General features: G+C 44.4%; 2 protein-coding genes and 1 long non-coding RNA gene across 5 annotated transcripts in view; all 3 read left to right on the plus strand.

Moving 5' to 3' along the window:
* The window catches only part of myo15aa (myosin XVAa), a 229,483-nt gene extending 226,743 nt beyond the window's left edge, over positions 1-2,740 (plus strand). Inside the window, exons 63-64 of the mRNA XM_071343551.1 lie at positions 741-887; positions 2,295-2,740. Of these exons, the coding sequence (XP_071199652.1) occupies positions 741-887; positions 2,295-2,396 (249 nt within the window). The 3' untranslated portion in view covers positions 2,397-2,740. The remainder of the gene's footprint in view (positions 1-740; positions 888-2,294) is intronic.
* A 1,234-nt stretch (positions 2,741-3,974) lies between these two features.
* LOC139567707 (uncharacterized) lies at positions 3,975-5,008 on the plus strand. Its single transcript, XR_011673455.1, has 2 exons — positions 3,975-4,263; positions 4,584-5,008. It is a non-coding gene; the product is annotated as an uncharacterized lncRNA (long non-coding RNA).
* Positions 5,009-10,259: 5,251 nt separating this feature from the next.
* The window catches only part of llgl1 (LLGL scribble cell polarity complex component 1), a 183,156-nt gene continuing 175,179 nt past the window's right edge, over positions 10,260-18,236 (plus strand). The window contains exons 1-2 of one of the 3 annotated variants that reach the window (XM_071390588.1): positions 10,260-10,515; positions 14,789-14,886. In XM_071390588.1, the coding sequence (XP_071246689.1) occupies positions 10,435-10,515; positions 14,789-14,886 (179 nt within the window). In that variant the 5' untranslated portion in view covers positions 10,260-10,434. The remainder of the gene's footprint in view (positions 10,516-14,788; positions 14,887-18,236) is intronic. The other 2 variants (XM_071390575.1, XM_071390583.1) reach the window with 2 other exon arrangements.

Genomic DNA, 18,236 nt, shown 5'->3' on the forward strand with positions numbered 1-18,236 from the left:
TCTCCCCCTGCTGGCAGCTCACCTCCCAGCCGTACAGTAACAGTGTGTGTGTGTCTCTGTCTCCCCCTGCTGGCAGCTCACCTCCCAGCCATACAGTAACAGTGTGTGTGTGTCTCTGTCTCCCTCTGCTGGCAGCTCACCTCCCAGCCGTACAGTAACAGTGTGTGTGTGTCTCTGTCTCCCTCTGCTGGCAGCTCACCTCCCAGCCGTACAGTAACAGTGTGTCTCTGTCTCCCTCTGCTGGCAGCTCACCTCCCAGCCATACAGTAACAGTGTGTGTGTGTCTCTGTCTCCCCCTGCTGGCAGCTCACCTCCCAGCCATACAGTAACAGTGTGTGTGTGTCTCTGTCTCCCCCTGCTGGCAGCTCACCTCCCAGCCGTACAGTAACAGTGTGTCTCTGTCTCCCCCTGCTGGCAGCTCACCTCCCAGCCGTACAGTAACAGTGTGTGTGTGTCTCTGTCTCCCCCTGCTGGCAGCTCACCTCCCAGCCGTACAGTAACAGTGTGTGTGTGTCTCTGTCTCCCCCTGCTGGCAGCTCACCTCCCAGCCATACAGTAACAGTGTGTCTCTGTCTCCCCCTGCTGGCAGCTCACCTCCCAGCCATACAGTAACAGTGTGTCTCTGTCTCCCCCTGCTGGCAGCTCACCTCCCAGCCAGACAGTAACAGTGTGTGTGTGTCTCTGTCTCCCCCTGCTGGCAGCTCACCTCCCAGCCAGACAGTAACAGTGTGTGTGTTTAGGAGGCCACGGTGCGTTACCCTCTGAATGAGATCCAGTCCACCAGAACCCAGAGACCAACAGGAGGCTCCAGCTCGTCCTATCCCTACGTAGACATTCTGCTGGGAGACCTGCTGACACAGCGAATCACACAGCTGCAACTGGAACAGGTCTGTGATGTAACAATGTGTTGTCTGTGATGTAACAATGTGTTGTCTGTGATGTAACAATGTGTTGTCTGTGTTGTAACAATGTTTTGTCTGTGTTGTTACAATGTTTTGTCTGTGTTGTGACAATGTTTTGTCTGTGTTGTAATAATGTTTTGTCTGTGTTGTAACAATGTTTTGTCAGTGTTGTTACAATGTTGTGTCTGTTTTGTAACAATGTTTTGTCTGTGCTGTAACAATGTTTTGTCTGTGTTGTAACAATGTGTTGTCTGTGTTGTAACAATGTTTTGTCTGTGTGGTAACAATGTTTTATCTGTGTTGTAACAATGTTTTGTCTGTGTGGTAACAATGTTTTGTCTGTGTTGTAACAACGTTTTGTCTGTGTTGTAACAATGTTTATGTCAGTGTTGTAACAATGTTTTGTCTGTGTTGTTACAATGTTTTGTCTGTGTTACAATGTTTTATCTGTGTTGTTTTGTCTGTGTTGTAACAATATTTTGTCAGTTGTTACAATGTTTTGTCTGTGTTGTTACAATGTTTTGTCTGTGTTGTAACAATGTTTTGTCTGTGTTAGTGTTGTTACAATGTTTTGTCAGTGTTGTTACAATGTTTTGTCAGTGTTACAATGTTTTGTCTGTGTTGTTACAATGTTTTGTCTGTGTTGTAACAATGTTTTGTCTGTGTTGTAATAATGTTTTGTCAGTGTTGTAACAATGTTTTATCTGTGCTGTTAATGTTTTGTCAGTGTTGTAACAATGTTTTGTCTGCTTTGTAACAATGTTTTGTCAGTGTTGTTACAATGTTTTGTCTATGTTGTAACAATGTTTTGTCTGTGCTGTGACAATGTTTGTCAGTGTTACAATGTTTTGTCTGCGTTGTAACAATGTTTTGTCTGTGTTGTTACAATGTTTTGTCTGTGTTGTAACAATGTTTTGTCAGTGTTGTAACAATGTTTTGTCAGTGTTGTAACAATGTTTTGTCTGTGTTGTAACAATGTTTTGTCTGTGTTGTAACAATGTTTTGTCTGTGTTGTAACAATATTTTGTCAGTGTTGTAACAATGTTTTGTCTGTGCTGTAACAATGTTTATGTCAGTGTTGTAACAATGTTTTGTCTGTGCTGTAACAATGTTTTGTCTGTGTTGTAACAATGTTTTGTCTGTGTTGTTACAATGTTTTGTCTGTGTTGTAACAATGTTTTGTCTGTGTTGTAGCAATGTTTTGTCTGTGTTGTAGCAATGTTTTGTCTGTGTTGTAACAATGTTTTGTCTGTGTTGTAGCAATGTTTTGTCTGTGTTTTAACAATGTTTTGTCTGTGTTGTAACAATGTTTTGTCTGTGTTGTAACAATGTTTTGTCTGTGTTGTAATAATGTTTATGTCTGTGTTGTAACAATGTTTTGTCTGTGTTTAGGGTCTGGAGCTGTGTCGGGTCATTGCCATGCACATGGAAAACATGCTGTCTGTCAGGGAGAAGAGACTTACCCTGCCACCGAGTGAGATCACTCTGTTATAACACACTGTCTGTCTGTCTGTCTGTCTGTCTGTCTGTCTGTCTGTCTGTCTGTTTGTCTGTCTGTCTGTCTGTCTGTGTCTGTTTGTCTGTCTGTCTGTCTGTCAGGGAGAAGATACTCACCTTGTCACCCAGTGAGATCACTCTGTTATAACACACTGTCTGTCTGTCTGTCCGGGAGAAGATGGTGTTAGGTGGTGGTGGACGGTGATAAAAGGTGGTAGATGGTGGTAGACGGTGGTAGACGGTGGTAGATAGTGGTAGGTGGTGGTAGATAGTGGTAGACGGTGGTAGACGGTGGTAGACGGTGGTAGACGGTGGTAGACGGTGGTAGACGGTGGTAGACAGTGGTAGACAGTGGTAGACAGTGGTAGACAGTGGTAGACAGTGGTAGACAGTGGTAGACAGTGGTAGACGGTGGTAGACGGTGGTAGACGGTGGTAGACGGTGGTAGGCGGTGGTAGGCGGTGGTAGGCGGTGGTAGACGGTGGAAGACGGTGGTGGTAGACGGTGGTAGACGGTGGTAGACGGTGGTAGACGGTGGTAGACGGTGGTAGACGGTGGTAGAAGGTGGTAGAAGGTGGTAGGTGGTGGTAGAAGGTGGTAGGTGGTGGTAGACGGTGGTAGACGGTGGTAGACGGTGGTAGACGGTGTTGGTAGACGTTGGTGGTAGATGGTGGTAGAGGGTGGTAGATAGTGGTAGAAGGTGGTAGAAGGTGGTAGGTGGTGGTAGAAGGTGGTAGGTGGTGGTAGGTGGTGGTAGACGGTGGTAGAAGGTGGTAGATGGTGGTAGACGGTGGTAGACGGTGGTAGACGGTGTTGGTAGACGTTGATGGTAGACGGTGGTAGACGGTGGTAGAAAGTGGTAGATAGTGGTAGATAGTGGTAGATAGTGGTAGAAGGTGGTAGGTGGTGGTAGAAGGTGGTAGGTGGTGGTAGACGGTGGTAGAAGGTGGTAGATAGTGGTAGACGGTGGTAGAAGGTGGTAGATGGTGGTAGATGGTGTTAGACGGTGGTAGACGGTGTTAGACGGTGGTAGATGGTGTTAGACGGTGGTAGACGGTGGTAGACGGTGGTAGATAGTGGTAGACGGTGGTAGAAGGTGGTAGATGGTGTTAGACGGTGGTAGGTGGTGGTAGAAGGTGGTAGGTGGTGGTAGACGGTGGTAGAAGGTGGTAGATAGTGGTAGACGGTGGTAGAAGGTGGTAGATGGTGGTAGATGGTGTTAGACGGTGGTAGACGGTGTTAGACGGTGGTAGATGGTGTTAGACGGTGGTAGACGGTGGTAGACGGTGGTAGATAGTGGTAGACGGTGGTAGAAGGTGGTAGATGGTGTTAGACGGTGGTAGATGGTGTTAGACGGTGGTAGATAGTGGTAGACGGTGGTAGACGATGGTAGACGGTGGAAGGTGGTGTTAGACGGTGGTAGACAGTGGTAGATGATGGTAGAAGGTGGTAGACGTTGGAAGGCGGTGGTAGACGGTGGTAGATGGTGTTAGACGGTGGTAGATGGTGGTAGACGGTGGTAGATGGTGGTAGACGGTGGTAGACAGTGGTAGATAGTGGTAGACGGTGGTAGATAGTGGTAGATGGTGGTAGTTAGTGGTAGATGGTGGTAGACGGTGGTAGATGGTGTTAGACGGTGGTAGATGGTGGTAGATGGTGTTAGACGGTGGTAGACGTTGGAAGGCGGTGGTAGACGTTGGAAGGCGGTGGTAGACGTTGGTGGTAGATCGGCTAGAAGGGGGAGGAATAACTCTGATCTATCGGTAGTCTAAACTGTGGTACAGATTGACTGTCTTTTCCTAAATGAATGGAGATATTTTCAGTCTGGTCGTCTCTCTTCTCTGGCGAGAGAGTCCTGCATCAGGCGACAGAGTCCTGCGTCAGGCGACAGAGTCCTGCGTCAGGCGACAGAGTCCTGCGTCAGGCGACAGAGTCCTGCGTCAGGCGACAGAGTTCTGCGTCAGGCGACAGAGTCCTGCGTCAGGCGACAGAGTCCTGCGTCAGGCGACAGAGTCCTGCGTCAGGCGACAGAGTCCTGCGTCCGGCGACAGAGTCCTGCGTCAGGCGACAGAGTCCTGCGTCAGGCGACAGAGTCCTGCGTCAGGCGACAGAGTCCTGCGTCAGGCGACAGAGTCCTGCGTCAGGCGACAGAGTCCTGCGTCAGGCGACAGAGTCCTGCGTCAGGCGACAACAACACATTAGCTGGTGGTTCTGGAGTTCAGAGAGAACTTGGTGAAATACAACGGGGGAATTACACTTGACATGTGGACTGACGATTTCCCCAAAAAATTGCACGTGTTCGTTTCTCTCCCTTCTAAAACCAAAAATAAATCATTCTAAATAACAAACTGTCTTTATTTACCACAGTGTGAAAGAGTGACAGCCCCTCTGTGTAAAGGTAGTGTCTGAAACACGGAGTCCGTCTTTACTGATGTGAAGAAGAGACGGTATGAAATAGAATCAGAGGATTTGTCTGCATAAAGAAACGTTTTGACTGTTCCAAGTTATTCTGCTCATGTTGTGTGTGTTGAATTATCTGTGACATTGTGGTTACAATGAAGAATGTAAACTAAATAAATCAAATTAATCATATTCATAATGAATAATCACGTGCTGTGTTGCAATCTTTTAATTGTTTTCTTATTTATTTATCTTGTACGAATTTATTTTATATTTTTAGACAATACAAAACATACACATACAAACGACAACTACATCACCCCTGTCTAGAACCACCTGCTCACACCGTCAGGTCACATTAAGGGAGAAGGAACAGTTTATGTCCTGCCTAGCAACAAAGATGTCATGTTTAGAGAGAAGGAGGAGATTCCAACCCAAACTGGGGTTTATACCGCTGGTGGAGCCCTGTCTTTGTCTGATGCAGCTGTTTGACCCAATGGGGGAATTAACTTGGTTTCAACAGCTGTATGACCCAATGGGGGAATTAACTTGGTTTCAACAGCTGTATGACCCAATGGGGGAATTAACTTGGTTTCAACAGCTGTATGACCCAATGGGGGAATTAACTTGGTTTCAACAGCTGTATGACCCAATGGGGGAATTAACTTGGTTTCAACAGCTGTATGACCCAATGGGGGAATTAACTTGGTTTAAACAGCTGTTTGACCCAATGGGGGAATTAACTTGGTTTCAACAGCTGTTTGACCCAATGGGGGAATTAACTTGGTTTCAACAGCTGTTTGACCCAATGGGGAAATTAACTTGGTTTGAGCTTTATTAAATCTTCTTATGGCTGCAATCCCGGTAACGGGATCGATAGGACAACAGCCAGTGAAAGTGCAGGGCGCCAAATTCAAAAAACAGAAATCTCATAATTAAAATTCCTCAGACATACATGTGTCGTATATCATTTTAAAGGTAATCTTGTTGTTAATCCCACCAAAGTGTCCGATTTCAAATATGCTTTTCAGCGAAAGCACTACAAACGATTATGTTAGGTCACCACAAAACCACAATAAGCACAGCCATTTTTCCAGCCAAAGATATAGGAGTCACAAAAAGCAGAAATAAAGATAAAATTAATCACTAACCTTTGATGATCTTCATCAGATGACACTCATAGGACTTCGTGTTACACAATACATGCATATTTTGTTTGATAAAGTTCATATTTATATCAAAAAATCTGAGTTTACATTGGCGCGTTACGTTCACTAGTTCCTAAAACATCCAGTGATTTTGCATAGCCACATCGATTCAACAGAAATACTCATCATAAATGGAGATGATAATACAAGTTATACACATGGAATTATAGATATACCTCTCCTTAATGCAACCGCTGTGTCAGATTTCAAAAAAACTCTGAGGAAAAAGCAAACCATGCAATAATCTGAGACGGCGCTCAAAAATATAATAAAATTAGCCGCCATGTTGGAGTCAACAGAAACCAGAAATTACATGATAAATATTCCCTTACCTTTGATGATCTTCATCAGAATGCACTCCCAGGAATCCCAGGTCCACAATAAATGCTTGATTTGTTCGATAATGTCTGTTATTTATGTCCAATTAGCTATTTTGGTTAGCGCGTTTGGTAAACAATTCCAAAGTCACGAAGCGCGTTCACTAAAACCTGACGAAATGTCCAAAAGTTCCGTAACAGTCAGTAGAAACATGTCAAATGATGTACTGAATCAATCTTTAGAATGTTGTTAACATAAATCTTGAATAACGTTCCAACCGGAGAATTACATTGACTTCAGATGAGCGATGGAACGGAGCTCCCTCTCATGTGAACGCGCATGGTCAAAGAATGGTCACCTCATGGCAGTGGTGACTAATTCTACTCTCATTCGGCCCCCCTACACAGTAGAGTCATCAGACAAAGTTCTACAGACTGTTGACGTCTAGTGGAAGCCGTAGGAAGTCAATACTCATTCATATCTTGCTGTGATTTCAATGGGATCTTGGTTGAAACTCGATCAGCCTCAGAATTTCCACTTCCTGTGGAAATTCTTTTTTCTCAGGTTTTTGCCTGCCATATGAGTTCTGTTATACTCACAGACATAATTCAAACAGTTTTAGAAACTTCAGAGTGTTTTCTATCCAATATGAATAATAATATGCATATATTAGCAACTGGGACTGAGGAGCAGGCAGTTTAATACGGGCACCTCTGTGCACCTTTCATCCAAGCTACTCAATACTGCCCCTTCAGCCATAAGTTAATAAGCGTCTGTGAAATGTTATAAAGTTAATTTAGAACCTACCACCTCAAACTGCACCATGGTGTTCCTCTCCGTCGCCCACACGCACTTTCAACATTTGGATAAGAAAGCATTTAAAGGCTGACGTTGGTTGATTTTCAAAACTTCTGACAGACAAAATATCTAACTCCCACCCCGTTAACTTAAGTCATGGATTATTAAAACCTAATGAGAAATGAACCTGGTAATTTAATTCACTGCAGACCCAAAACGTATGGAATTAACCGTCTGAATTAATGATTATAGAAGAAGATAGAAGCTGCCTCTTAATGAGTTCAGATCACTTTACTGCAGACCCAACACCTATGGAATTAACCGTCTGAATTAATGATTATAGAAGAAGATAGAAGCTGCCTCTTAATGAGTTCAGAGAGCCGATCCATTATTATTATTATTATTAGTATCCCTGCATTATAATTATATAAAAGCCCCTTCGATATTAACTTAGAATTAACCAATCCTCTCCATTTAATTACATCTACAGGGACATTTTATCGATCTGCCAATATTTTTATTCAGGATCCGCCTCTTAACGAGTTCCCGAGAGGCGTGTCATGCCAACTATTATTGGATTATTTACCGCGGCAACCGCTTCTTAGTATAAAAGTGGAATTTATGTGCGTTTTAAAAAATATATATATATATTTGTACCACTGTAGATGCTGTGTTTTATTTATGTCTGTCTGTCAGGGAGAAGAGACTCACCTTGTCACCTAGTGAGATCACTCTGTTATAACACACTGTGTGTTGGTGCAGCTGTAGAACGTTTTGAGGATCTCAGGACCCATCGTCGAGAGCATCCTGACCGGTTGCATCACTGCCTGGTACGGCAACTGCTCGGCCTCCGACCGCAAGGCGCTTCAGAGGGTAGTGCGTACGGCCCACTGGGGTTCATGCATTTGTGACTGTGGTAACTACTGAAGACCAGGCACAACTCAGATACAAAGTTTTCTCAACGTTACCGGGATTGCACGTGTCCTACTTATGTCAGTACACTCATTAAAAAAAACTAAAATCATTACCAAACTTTTATTCGATCAAATAAACCACACGTAACAAATAAGACATGAACTCAAATTCAACACTCATTGACCTCCATACAACAACAGCAACAATAACGCCACCTGCTGGGTGAAGAAAGATTTAGGGGACCAGTTTTATCCCTCTCGCTTCGCCTCTTCTTCTTCTCTGTTGTGGTCCGGCAGCCAGGCAGCGTCAGTAGGAATGCGGTTCTGCCAGCAGCACAAATCATAACGTCACGTTGTATGGTAATGAAGAAACCTTCAAAATAAAAGACCGCCTAATAACATTGGTATTATTAGGGAAAGGGAATAGCGAGCAGTGATGGAATAAGTGTCCAATTGTCATAAAGTCATACTTGAGTAGAAGTAAAGATACTTTCATAGAAAATGACTCATGTGAAAGTCACCCAGTAAAATACTACTTTGGTAAAAGTCTAAAAGTATTTGGTTTTAAAAATACACTTAAGTATCAGGCTCCCGAGTGGCGCAGTGGTCTTCAGGCACTAGAGGTGTCACTACAGACCCTGGTTCAATCCCAGGCTGTATCACAGTGGTCTTCAGGCACTGCATTGCAGTGCTAGAGGTGTCACTACAGACCCTGGTTCAATCCCAGGCTGTATCACAGTGGTCTTCAGGCACTGCATTGCAGTGCTAGAGGTGTCACTACAGATCCTGGTTCAATCCCAGGCTGTATCACAGTGGTCTTCAGGCATTGCAGTGCTAGAGATGTCACTACAGACCCTGGTTCAATCCCAGGCTGTATCACAGTGGTCTTCAGGCACTGCAGTGCAGTGCTAGAGGTGTCACTACAGACCCTGGTTCAATCCCAGGCTGTATCACAGTGGTCTTCAGGCACTGCATTGCAGTGCTAGAGGTGTCACTACAGACCCTGGTTCAATCCCAGGCTGTATCACACAACTGGCTGTGATTGGGAGTCCCATAGGGCGGAGCACAATTGGCACAGCGTCGTCTGGGTTTGGTCGGGGTAGGTAGTCATTGTAGATAAGAATCTTAACTGACTCACCTAGTTAAATAAAGGTTAAATAAAAAGTTAATTTAATTAAGTGTGTGTGAATCTGACCATTTTTCCTGTCTTGCTAAGCATTCAAAAGGAAACGAGTACTTTTGGGTGTCAGGGAAAATGTATTGAGTAAAGAGTACATTATTTTCTTTAGGAATAATTGTAAAATAAATAAATAATTAAGTACAGATACCCCCCCAAAAACTACTTAAGTAGTACTTTAAATTATTTTGACTTCAGTACTTTACACCACTGATACGTAGTCAGTTACACAACCGAATACGTTCAACCAAAATGTGTCTTCCACATTCAAGTCAACCCCTCATAGCTGATTTTAAAATATAGTGATTATAATCAATGGACACTTTTATTGTGTCAACAAGAAAAGGCAAGAAAGTAATGTATGAAAATAAATACAAAATATGTTAAAAAAATAAATAAAAATTGACCGATAATGAAAAAATACAATGTTGACACTGGTATGTTTGTGGTATCTGTGTTTGTGATATCTTTTAGTTGTGATTGTATTCGACTAATCAGAGGTGATTTGATGATGTTGAAATGGTGTCGGAATAGTGGAGGCAGCTCCTGTTTCCTTATCGATTTGCGGTAAGTCTCCGTGGTTCTAAATCAATGGTTATTTAGTAGCCACTTAAAATGTCCAAAACAGTAACTTGCTTGACCAAGCTGTAAGTCATATAACTGTTTGTTAGATGCTAAATGCTTTGTGGAACAGATGTTGCTCTGTGATAAAACAAATGTTGTGGTTGAATTTATTCTGCCACTTTGTCTTCTTATTGTCTCGGGCCTTTAGGCCAATATATCACGGTGTCGAGGCACGTTAACTAATTATAGAGCAAACAACACAAATCACAACACAATGATCACAACACAGAGGGTGGAATATAGCTTGTTATTTTTCTGGCTTGGCCAGTGATGTTACCAACGCACCGCTACTGTGAACTGCAGTAGAGTGGAACAAAAAAAATCGATTTTCCCAAAGTTTAGCATGTCTTTGCAGGGGGGACTCTTATTTAGAAGTTGATGCAGGCATTATATCCTGCTGCTAGCAGAACGGTACTGTGAGTACTGGATAGACAGGCAGGGAGCCGCAGCCCCACAGAACAAGAGCTGAATAGAAAGCACCGCTGCAAGCTGCACGGTAGGAAGGATCCGCTCCACATTGATCCTCCGCATTTATTCAACCGCTCAGGAATCCACCGCTCCGGGAAACGACCCCTCTCCTCTGCCCCGGACGCACGATGATGAAGTTTAGGTTCCGTCGGCAGGGCAACGACCCACAGAGAGAGAAAATTAAACAGGAATTGTTCGCCTTCAACAAGGTAGAGTAACACAGACCCTCCCTCATTTCCCCAAATCAGACCCAACCCGCCGACTGCAGGAAAATGTGTTTTTTTTTGGTGGGGGGAACAGCGGATCTCGGTGGCGAGTGTGCAGAACCTCTCCTCTCTTCTGCCCTCGTCTCGTCGTCCCTCCAAAACAAAACCAACCCGCAGAATGTGTCTGTAGCTGCAGAGGAATGATGTCGCGAAAGGGGGGAATGTCTCCACGTTGGAATGCGAGTCGTTTTCACGACCAGTCAGTAGCTAGATAATAGTTTTCAACCCCCCCGATGCATCGGCCTGTTTTAAACTAACAACAACTACTTCTACCCGTTACTGCCTTGATGCTAATATGCTCTGTTCAAACCCAACACTTGTCGAAAACGTTTTAACGAATTGGCAACCAGATTATCTACGAGAGAGGACCATTATTCAACCCGATCTGATTAGTTTTACAACCGTTCAACTTTTCTTCTCGTGTTGGAAAGTCTCAGGAATGTTTTATGTTTGCATATTTTGCCTGTGAAACAATAGTAGGCTCTTTTTCTTCTTCGGTTTCCATTTCTTCACCAAGACCACAGTTATCCGACATTCCCCAACATTTAGGCCACCGTGATTAGTACTCGAGTTAACGGGGGGATACAGACTTCAGGCTCTGCAGGTGTTCCTATATGAACCAGAACAGACTACGGGCTCTGCAGGTGTTCCTATATGAACCAGAACAGACTAAGGCGTCGTGGTGGGTACATTGTGTTGTAATGTAAAGGAACAGTCCTCAGCAGGTTATAAAGGCCTATAGGTGAACACATATCATTTAATAGATTGATAACATGGAAGAGTCACAGACAAACAGGACTTGATATGTGTGTGTGTGTGTAACCAAACGCTGTGGACTCTAATGGCACACTGACACACACACACACTGACACTACAACCCCCCCCCCCCCCCCCCTGCTCTCCAGGGCAGCGAGGGGTTTGGCAGCTGCCGACTGTCACAGAGGTGGTGGTCTTACAGAACCCGGTTCCTGCTGCGGCCGCTGGTTAGAGGGGTGTGTGTTTACCTACCCCCTCACCAAAACACCCCGTTCTCCTGAACACACACAATGCTACCTACCCCCCCCCCCAAAACACCCCGTTCTCCTGAACACACACAATGCTACCTACCCCCCCCCCCCCCCCCCCCCAAACACCCCGTTCTCCTGAACACACACAATGCTACCTACCCCCCCCCCAAAACACCCCGTTCTCCTGAACACACACAATGCTGTCAGTGTGTTTCTCTCTCTGTCCTGTAGTCAATGCAGTCAGTTTGTTTCTCTCTCTGTCCTGTAGTCAATGCTGTCAGTTTGTTTCTCTCTCTGTCCTGTAGTCAATGCTGTCAGTGTGTTTCTCTCTGTCCTGTAGTCAATGCTGTCAGTGTGTTTCTCTCTCTGTCCTGTAGTCAATGCTGTCAGTTTGTTTCTCTCTCTGTCCTGTAGTCAATGCTGTCAGTGTGTTTCTCTCTCTGTCCTGTAGTCAATGCTGTCAGTTTGTTTCTCTCTCTGTCCTGTAGTCAATGCAGTCAGTGTGTTTCTCTCTCTGTCCTGCAGTCAATGCTGTCAGTGTGTTTCTCTCTGTCCTGTAGTCAATGCTGTCAGTTTGTTTCTCTCTCTGTCCTGTAGTCAATGCTGTCAGTTTGTTTCTCTCTCTGTCCTGTAGTCAATGCTGTCAGTTTGTTTCTCTCTGTCCTGTAGTCAATGCTGTCAGTTTGTTTCTCTCTCTGTCCTGTAGTCAATGCTGTCAGTGTGTTTCTCTCTCTGTCCTGTAGTCAATGCAGTCAGTTTGTTTCTCTCTCTGTCCTGCAGTCAATGCTGTCAGTGTGTTTCTCTCTGTCCTGTAGTCAATGCTGTCAGTTTGTTTCTCTCTCTGTCCTGTAGTCAATGCAGTCAGTGTGTTTCTCTCTCTGTCCTGTAGTCAATGCTGTCAGTTTGTTTCTCTCTCTGTCCTGTAGTCAATGCTGTCAGTTTGTTTCTCTCTCTGTCCTGCAGTCAATGCTGTCAGTTTGTTTCTCTCTCTGTCCTGCAGTCAATGCTGTCAGTTTCTCTCTCTGTCCTGTAGTCAATGCTGTCAGTTTGTTTCTCTCTCTGTCCTGTAGTCAATGCTGTCAGTGTGTTTCTCTCTCTGTCCTGTAGTCAATGCTGTCAGTGTGTTTCTCTCTCTGTCCTGTAGTCAATGCTGTCAGTGTGTTTCTCTCTCTGTCCTGTAGTCAATGCTGTCAGTGTGTTTCTCTCTCTGTCCTGTAGTCAATGCTGTCAGTGTGTTTCTCTCTCTGTCCTGTAGTCAATGCTGTCAGTGTGTTTCTCTCTGTCCTGTAGTCAATGCTGTCAGTTTGTTTCTCTCTCTGTCCTGTAGTCAATGCTGTCAGTGTGTTTCTCTCTCTGTCCTGTAGTCAATGCTGTCAGTGTGTTTCTCTCTCTGTCCTGTAGTCAATGCTGTCAGTTTGTTTCTCTCTGTCCTGTAGTCAATGCTGTCAGTTTGTTTCTCTCTGTCCTGTAGTCAATGCTGTCAGTGTGTTTCTCTCTCTGTCCTGTAGTCAATGCTGTCAGTTTGTTTCTCTCTGTCCTGTAGTCAATGCTGTCAGTGTGTTTCTCTCTCTGTCCTGTAGTCAATGCTGTCAGTGTGTTTCTCTCTCTGTCCTGTAGTCAATGCTGTCAGTTTGTTTCTCTCTCTGTCCTGTAGTCAATGCTGTCAGTTTGTTTCTCTCTCTGTCCTGTAGTCAATGCTGTCAGTTTGTTTCTCTCTCTGTCCTGTAGTCAATGTTGTCAGTTTGTTTCTCTCTCTGTCCTGTAGTCAATGCTGTCAGTGTGTTTCTCTCTCTGTCCTGTAGTCAATGCTGTCAGTTTGTTTCTCTCTCTGTCCTGTAGTCAATGCTGTCAGTTTGTTTCTCTCTCTGTCCTGTAGTCAATGCTGTCAGTGTGTTTCTCTCTGTCCTGTAGTCAATGCTGTCAGTGTGTTTCTCTCTCTGTCCTGTAGTCAATGCTGTCAGTTTGTTTCTCTCTGTCCTGTAGTCAATGCTGTCAGTTTGTTTCTCTCTGTCCTGTAGTCAATGCTGTCAGTGTGTTTCTCTCTCTGTCCTGTAGTCAATGCTGTCAGTTTGTTTCTCTCTGTCCTGTAGTCAATGCTGTCAGTGTGTTTCTCTCTCTGTCCTGTAGTCAATGCTGTCAGTGTGTTTCTCTCTCTGTCCTGTAGTCAATGCTGTCAGTGTGTTTCTCTCTGTCCTGTAGTCAATGCTGTCAGTTTGTTTCTCTCTCTGTCCTGTAGTCAATGCTGTCAGTTTGTTTCTCTCTGTCCTGTAGTCAATGCTGTCAGTTTGTTTCTCTCTCTGTCCTGTAGTCAATGCTGTCAGTTTGTTTCTCTCTCTGTCCTGTAGTCAATGCTGTCAGTTTGTTTCTCTCTCTGTCCTGTAGTCAATGCTGTCAGTTTGTTTCTCTCTCTGTCCTGTAGTCAATGCTGTCAGTTTGTTTCTCTCTCTGTCCTGTAGTCAATGCTGTCAGTTTGTTTTTCTCTCTGTCCTGTAGTCAATGCTGTCAGTTTGTTCTCTCTCTGTCCTGTAGTCAATGCTGTCAGTTTGTTTCTCTCTCTGTCCTGTAGTCAATGCTGTCAGTTTGTTTCTCTCTCTGTCCTGTAGTCAATGCTGTCAGTTTGTTTCTCTCTCTGTCCTGTAGTCAATGCTGTCAGTGTGTTTCTCTCTCTGTCCTGTAGTCAAATGACAACTAGTCACTGTACCCTCTACACACCTACATTCCATTCCCGTCCTCCTCTGGTACCGCCGTCCTCCTCTGGTACCGCTGTCCTCCTCTGAGTAATCCCTCTCTGTTTCTCCTCCTCTCCAGTCCTGTCTTTTTCTGAGTAATCCCTCTCTGTTTCTCCCTCCGTCAGACAGTCCTGTCTTCCTCTGAGTAATCCCTCTCTGTTTCTCCCTCCATCAGACAGTCCTGTCTTCCTCTGAGTAATCCCTCTCTGTTTCTCCTCCTCTCCAGTCCTGTCTTCCTCTGAGTAATCCCTCTCTGTTTCTCCCTCCATCAGACAGTCCTGTCTTCCTCTGAGTAATCCCTCTCTGTTTCTCCCTCCATCAGACAGTCCTGTCTTCCTCTGAGTAATCCCTCTCTGTTTCTGGTACCCCTGTCCTCCTCTCCAGTCCTGTCTTCCTCTGAGTAATCCCTCTCTGTTTCTCCCTCCATCAGACAGTCCTGTCTTCCTCTGAGTAATCCCTCTCTGTTTCTCCCTCCATCAGACAGTGGAACATGGGTTCCCCCACCAGCCCAGTGCTTTGACCTTTGACCCCCAGCTGCAGCTCATGGCCATCGGGACCAAGTCTGGAGCCATCAAGATGTATCCTTTACCAGCCCCGTACACATTCTCTCTCTCTCTCATTCTGTCTCTCATTCTGTCTCTCTCTCTCTCATTCTGTCTCTCTCTCTCTCTCTCATTCTGTCTCTCTCTCTCATTCTGTCTCTCTCTCTCTCTCTCTCTCTCTCTCTCTCTCTCTCTCTCTCATTCTGTCTCTCTCTCTCTCTCTCTCTCATTCTGTCTCTCTCTCTCATTCTGTCTCTCTCTCTCTCTCTCATTCTGTCTCTCTCTCTCTCTCTCTCATTCTGTCTCTCTCTCTCTCTCTCTCTCATTCTGTTTCTCTCTCTCTCTCTCTCATTCTGTCTCTCTCATTCTGTCTCTCTCATTCTGTCTGAGGAGTGTGAGGTAGGTAACGTTATGTGAGGAGAAGTAGAATATTTCTGTCGGCACATGTAGAGATATTGTAGAGGACACATCCTAGTTGGTCCTTCAGTCTGGCGTTCCCATGTCATCATGTTTCATTCATTCAGTTGTAGATCTCTGTAGTTACAGTCTGCCTCTCGTGTGTGTGTGTGTGTGTGTGTGTGTGTGTGTGTGTGTGTGTGTGTGTGTGTGTGTGTGTGTGTGTGTGTGTGTGTGTGTGTGTGTGTGTGTGTGTGTGTGTGTGTGTGTGTGGAGAATCATGTCTTTCAGTGTCAGCTTGCTGTGATAGACTGGTTGGTAGTACCAGGCACAGCTCGGAGGGAGGGAGGGAGGGAGGGAGGGGAGGAAGAGACTGTTGCTCCTCTCCTGCTTTGCTGTGCAGATCTGACTGGAGATTCATATAGAGATTCATATAGACGCTGACTGGAGATTCATATAGACGCTGACTGGAGATTCATATAGACGCTGACTGGAGATTCATATAGACGCTGACTGGAGATTCATATAGACGCTGACTGGAGATTCATATAGACGCTGACTGGAGATTCATATAGACGCTGACTGGAGATTCATATAGACGCTGACTGGAGATTCATATAGACGCTGACTGGAGATTCATATAGACGCTGACTGGAGATTCATATAGACGCTGACTGGAGATTCATATAGACGCTGATTGGAGATTCATATAGACGCTGACTGGAGATTCATATAGAGATTCATATAGACGCTGACTGGAGATTCATATAGACGCTGACTGGAGATTCATATAGACGCTGACTGGAGATTCATATAGACGCTGACTGGAGATTCATATAGACGCTGACTGGAGATTCATATAGACGCTGACTGGAGATTCATATAGACGCTGACTGGAGATTCATATAGACGCTGACTGGAGATTCATATAGACGCTGACTGGATATTCATATAGACACTGACTGGAGATTCATATAGACGCTGACTGGAGATTCATATAGAGATTCATATAGACGCTGACTGGAGATTCATATAGACGCTGACTGGAGATTCATATAGACGCTGACTGGAGATTCATATAGAGATTCATATAGACGCTGACTGGAGATTCATATAGACGCTGACTGGAGATTCATATAGACGCTGACTGGAGATTCATATAGACGCTGACTGGAGATTCATATAGACGCTGACTGGAGATTCATATAGACACTGACTGGAGATTCATATAGACGCTGACTGGAGATTCATATAGACGCTGACTGGAGATTCATATAGACGCTGACTGGAGATTCATATAGACGCTGACTGGAGATTCATATAGACGCTGACTGGAGATTCATATAGACGCTGACTGGAGATTCATATAGACGCTGACTGGAGATTCATATAGAGATTCATATAGACGCTGACTGGAGATTCATATAGACGCTGACTGGAGATTCATATAGACACTGACTGGAGATTCATATAGACGCTGACTGGAGATTCATATAGAGATTCATATAGACGCTGACTGGAGATTCATATAGACGCTGACTGGAGATTCATATAGACACTGACTGGAGATTCATATAGACGCTGACTGGAGATTCATATAGAGATTCATATAGACGCTGACTGGAGATTCATATAGACGCTGACTGGAGATTCATATAGAGATTCATATAGACGCTGACTGGAGATTCATATAGACGCTGACTGGAGATTCATATAGACACTGACTGGAGATTCATATAGACGCTGACTGGAGATTCATATAGAGATTCATATAGACGCTGACTGGAGATTCATATAGACGCTGACTGGAGATTCATATAGAGATTCATATAGACGCTGACTGGAGATTCATATAGACGCTGACTGGAGATTCATATAGAGATTCATATAGACGCTGACTGGAGATTCATATAGACGCTGACTGGAGATTCATATAGATGCTGACTGGAGATTCATATAGAGATTCATATAGACGCTGACTGGAGATTCATATAGACGCTGACTGGAGATTCATATAGACGCTGACTGGAGATTCATAGAGACGCTGACTGGAGATTCATAGAGACGCTGACTGGAGATTCATATAGAGATTCATATAGACGCTGACTGGAGATTCATATAGACGCTGACTGGAGATTCATATAGACGCTGACTGGAGATTCATATAGACGCTGACTGGAGATTCATATAGACGCTGACTGGAGATTCATGTAGACGCTGACTGGAGATTCATGTAGACGCTGACTGGAGATTCATATAGACGCTGACTGGAGATTCATATAGACGCTGACTGGAGATTCATATAGACGCTGACTGGAGATTCATATAGACGCTGACTGGAGATTCATATAGACGCTGACTGGAGATTCATATAGACGCTGACTGGAGATTCATATAGACGCTGACTGGAGATTCATATAGAGATTCATATAGACGCTGACTGGAGATTCATATAGACGCTGACTGGAGATTCATATAGACGATTACTGGAGATTCATATAGAGATTCATATAGACACTGACTGGAGATTCATATAGACGCTGACTGGAGATTCATATAGACGCTGACTGGAGATTCATATAGAGATTCATATAGACGCTGACTGGAGATTCACATAGACGCTGACTGGAGATTCATATAGAGATTCATATAGACGCTGACTGGAGATTCATATAGAAATTCATATAGACGCTGACTGGAGATTCATATAGAGATTCATATAGATGCTGACTGGAGATTCATATAGAGATTCATATAGACACTGACTGGAGATTCATATAGACGCTGACTGGAGATTCATATAGACGCTGACTGGAGATTCATATAGACGCTGACTGGAGATTCATATAGACGCTGACTGGAGATTCATATAGACGCTGACTGGAGATTCATATAGAGATTCATATAGACGCTGACTGGAGATTCATATAGAGATTCATATAGACGCTGACTGGAGATTCATATAGAGATTCATATAGACGCTGACTGGA

The sequence above is a fragment of the Salvelinus alpinus genome, chromosome 1, assembly GCF_045679555.1.
Source record: "Salvelinus alpinus chromosome 1, SLU_Salpinus.1, whole genome shotgun sequence".
Classification (NCBI taxonomy): Eukaryota; Metazoa; Chordata; class Actinopteri; order Salmoniformes; family Salmonidae; genus Salvelinus; species Salvelinus alpinus.